Source organism: Wasmannia auropunctata, unplaced genomic scaffold (assembly GCF_000956235.1).
Source record: "Wasmannia auropunctata unplaced genomic scaffold, wasmannia.A_1.0 LD271118.1, whole genome shotgun sequence".
Taxonomy (NCBI): Eukaryota; Metazoa; Arthropoda; class Insecta; order Hymenoptera; family Formicidae; genus Wasmannia; species Wasmannia auropunctata.
Window position 1 is genome coordinate 2,533 of NW_012091772.1, and position 4,874 is coordinate 7,406.

Genomic DNA, 4,874 nt, shown 5'->3' on the forward strand with positions numbered 1-4,874 from the left:
AATTGTGTATTATATAAAAACATTTTTTAGACTTTGAAAAACGTTTACAATTTTTTGTTGCAATAAATTTGTAAAAAAATAGACAATTTCTATGTATTATTACTTATTACTTATTTAAATCACGAAACGTACAATGCTAGAAACAGTTTATATTAACATATATTTCACAATTTAGTGTATTTATAATATAAATCTCTGGCATTTAGAAAGTATTAATAATATGAGAAAAATGCATGTTATGGAATGAAATTATAAGTTCGATCGATTTTTTGAACAAAATTCAAACGCATATTGTTGTAAAGCATAAAACTTTATTACTGCACAATTCATGCGTTTCACGAACGAATTTATATATGGTCTTACTCAATAGATAGTATGTATATGTTTTTTATTTTTTATCGGTTAACCTATGATCGAAATAAGATTATGAAACCAATTTCTCATTTGGAGAAATGTAAAAAAAAAAACATTGCTCACATATTTTTAAGTTAAATATATTTTATTTCCGCGGAAATTGCTTGAAAATAAAATTCAGATAGGAAAGATCCTATACTTTTAGAGTTAAGAAAGACAAGAATCTTCATACATTCCATAATAATTAATTTTTTCCCTTTTGTCATGTTTTATTGTTAAAATAGATAGATATACTAATAATGTAAAATTTATTAAAATATATTGATAAAATGACATTAATATTATAGCCATTTGTAGGACCCAACTTTATTCTTTAGAAATTTTACTATTTTTACAGATTTCATGAGATATGCTACATCATATCTAAATCAGGTGTTGGAAAAAGTAAAGCCACTTTTAAGAGGTAATGGAGGACCAATAATTATGGTTCAGGTAACATTTAATTACAAGATAAAATAATATTTAACTTACGCAACACATATATCATAGAGATTATCTCTTAAAAATATTTATTGTGTTTTTCGAGATAGTGTTGTTTTACAATTATGTAATTACTCTACGCTGATAGCAATTTGATATTGATAAAGATAAAAATCCGATAATATTGTTTGTAATTAACAATAAAGCTGATAATTACACAAGTAGATTGAAACGATGAATTGAAAATTAATGTAGATATTTATTTTAATATTTTTATTTTGATGTGTCAATTTTCAATTTCATCGGGCCATCATTTCACTACTGTCATCCTAATTTCAGTCGTATTAATAGGTAGAAAACGAATACGGAAGTTACAATGCTTGTGACACTGAGTACTTGGACATGTTGAAAGAAGTTTTTGTTAGAAAAATTGGCGATAAAGCTCTTCTGTACACAACCGACGGCGGAAGCTTATCTTACATTCGCTGCGGATACATACCTGGAGTATATGCCACCGTTGATTTTGGAACGTCTGCAAACGTGACTAGCAGTTTTCAAGCTATGCGCTTTTATCAGCCGAGAGTAAGCGATATTGTTATTTAAGAAATTATTAATTATACTGTACGACACAAACCTTGAGATTTAAAAAATCACTTCTTATGTACTTTTGATTTGGCTGCTAAGCACGAATCTGGGTGTGAAATGTTTCTGTCACACGTCAGAATTTTGAGAAATTTGAAAACTGTAAAAGTTATTGAAAATTGCAATTTTGACATTTGTTGATAATTAGTAACTCTGGACTGGGATATGCTACAAACTTTTACAAACTTTGAAATGTGAAAGATCTATACTACCGCTATAGGATAAAAAGTAAGCCAAACACAAGGATAGTTTTACGTCCATTAAATTTGTAAAACTTAATTTTATAACAATATATGGAGAGGGAAGGCCAATGAACGGTCTTATTAGGATCTTATTAGTACTTCTAATATTTCTATGTGAATTTTACATACATACGTATTCTAGTTTCAACGAACTGTGTGCCGTTACTTTCGGTTTCAACGCAGCTCTTTGCTTGAAACAGAACAGTATTATCACGTTATTAAATTGATAATCAATTTAGTAAGTACTGATACTTACCGCGGCATCTAATATAAAATCCTCCCTCCCCGCGTCGCGGAGGAAATTCACATAGATTCGAAATATTAGAAGCACCAAGATCCTGCTATGACCGTTCATTAACCTGCTCTCAATCTATTGTGTTAAAATACTTATACGGTCGTAATATACATACTACACACACATATATATATATATATATATATATATACATTGTTAATTTTAGAAATTTTAAAAATTTTGTTGACCATATTAAATCCGCTATTTTGAATTTAAATTTACGTTTAGTAATCTTAAAAATCATAATGCCATATTTTGTGGAAATTTGTCTTTTAGAATTAAATGTGGTAAGGTTAATTTCAATAAGATTAAGTACAATCTTAAAACTATCCGTGCATGTTTAGTTTATTTTTTATTCTATGCGGCAGATTTAGATCTTTCATTTTTTGCGGAAATTTGTAGAATTACCAATTTGCAGAGTTATTAATTATCGAAAAATGCCTGCAAAAATTGCGATTTTTAACAAAACTTTCATATAGCAGATTTCTCAAAATCCTGATGTGACAGAGACATTTCACATCCGGATTAGTAGAGCGTTTAGCAGTCCAAAATATACATTTAAGAAATGGCTCGTAAAACCTTAAGGTAAAAATAAATTTATTTTTGTTGCTGAATATTATTTAATAAAAATTAAGATGTTGGATTCAAGTTTGAAAATTACGTAGGGTCCGTTGGTGAATTCTGAATTCTACCCAGGTTGGTTAACGCATTGGGGAGAGACTTTCCAAAGGGTAAAAACGGGAGCTGTTACAAAAACGTTAAGAGAAATGCTCGCTGTAGATGCTTCCGTTAACTTTTATATGTTTTACGGGGGTACAAACTTTGGTTTCACTTCGGGTTAGTAAACTTTTTGTTGATTCCGACAAATTAGCAATAAGTAAAATTATATCCCCGTAAAAATAATATTTAAGGCAGTTAATTAATTGATTATATCGGCAAATGTATTTTATTCAATCATGTAATCATCGATAGGAGCTAACGGTGGAGCAGGCGTATACAGTCCACAATTGACTTCGTACGATTACGATGCTCCTTTAACCGAAGCTGGAGATCCGACAGATAAATACTTTGCTATAAGGAATGTCATTGGTGACGTACGTTTGTGATTTTTCTTTTTCTTTTTGTGATATACATACGTACATTTTCCGTTTGATATTTCGTGTTCTACAAAAAGATCGATTACATCTTTTCGGCTGCAACCGCGTTGCCCCAAACGGAATTAAAATAATAAATATATATATCTATTTTCATATATCTTATATCTAACGTGAAATGTCATTTCACATGGACGCAATTTGAAATTACAGTATCTGCCGTTGCCAAATATGTCCCTTCCAACTGCATCTCCAAAAGGTAATTACGGTCCAGTATTTTTGGAACCGGTACTGAAATTGCTCGACAGTCGATCTCCATTCGTGATGATCCAAGAGACTAGCGATCAACCTAAAACCTTTGAGGCTCTTTCGGTCAACCAAGGATTTGTCCTTTACGAGTCGAACTTGCCGCCTTCTTTCTCGGACCCAGCTATACTGCGAGCAATGACAATGGACAGGGCGCTGGTTTACGTGGATAATCGACTATGCGGCACTCTGAGTCGTATTGATAAGATATTTACTATACCATTAGTGAACCCTTACGGCCGTCGCTTGAGTCTATTGGTGGAAAATCAAGGACGTTTGAATTTCGGCAATGAAATTCATGATTTCAAGGTATCAAAGAAAGTATTATAATAGAATACTATGTATGTATATTATTATAGAGAAATGTGAATCAAAGTTTTTTGACGTCGAAACAAAACGAATTTTATTTTTTAGTTTGAATACGTATCGAATCATTAAAATATAACTTCTATTTAACAACATAATTATTGTTTGTTGAATATTTTAATGTAATAAAGAATAATAAAGAATATAAAGATAATAAAGAAAGAGCTCCATGTAAAAAAAATAATGATTATATGATATAAAGTCATTTTAAACATACATATTTAAATATTTAATATAAAACTGATAAAATTTATTTTACAAATTGACAATAAAGCCACGGTACATGCCAAAAATTGTAAATAAGACTGCAGTTACGATAATCCATATGAGTCTGGTGCGCAGTTAAACATACATACATACATGTAATGTAACTAATAAAATTGACGGATATCAAAAGTCAGTCGACCGACTGTAAAGTCAATAGAAATCAATAGAAGTCAATAGAAATAAGTCAATAGAAATTAAAGCTAATTTTCGAATTCACAACCAATTATAATTATTTGTACGTCTCTCCGAACGTATCTTAAAGGAATGTCTCTCATTTTTGCAGCACTGTTTTACTTATTAGCGGCAAATTTGATTTTACGAGATTGTCAATATGTAATTTAAACTCTTATTGTTAGATTCAAAATTTTGAATAGTCTGCATTTGAATCATTAAAGACTCGAATTCGAATTGAATTAAAATTCGATACGATTTGTATTCAAATAGTTTGCACATCTCCAACATGTACGATCGTAGTGACAATCTTTTTTTAAACTATTTATTATCTTTATTCATATATTGCGCGTCTATGATAATACATAAATTTATAATGCGATTCAACAAATGTGGGCATTTTAACGTTAAAACGAAATATTTTGCGATATTTGACTTCTTGCATTACATCTTATATAGGGGATATCGAACGTAACTATCAGCGGCACACCACTGACCGGCTGGAATATGACAGGGTTCGCATTTTCCGATGTATCCTCTCTCCGGAACATGGCAACCATACGCATTGACAGCGGTACTTTGAACAACGGTCCGGTATTTTTACGTGGACAATTCACGATCGTCGGACAACCGTTGGACACGTTTCTGGACACTACC

The 4,874-nt window shown here is 30.8% G+C and overlaps 1 protein-coding gene across 1 annotated transcript in view; it reads left to right on the forward strand.

Moving 5' to 3' along the window:
* The window catches only part of LOC105462087 (beta-galactosidase), a gene marked incomplete at both ends in the record, with an annotated part of 5,078 nt that extends 204 nt beyond the window's left edge, over positions 1-4,874 (forward strand). The window contains 6 exons of the mRNA XM_011708615.1: positions 732-846; positions 1,186-1,416; positions 2,679-2,850; positions 2,986-3,107; positions 3,321-3,722; positions 4,677-4,874. Of these exons, the coding sequence (XP_011706917.1) occupies positions 732-846; positions 1,186-1,416; positions 2,679-2,850; positions 2,986-3,107; positions 3,321-3,722; positions 4,677-4,874 (1,240 nt within the window). The remainder of the gene's footprint in view (positions 1-731; positions 847-1,185; positions 1,417-2,678; positions 2,851-2,985; positions 3,108-3,320; positions 3,723-4,676) is intronic.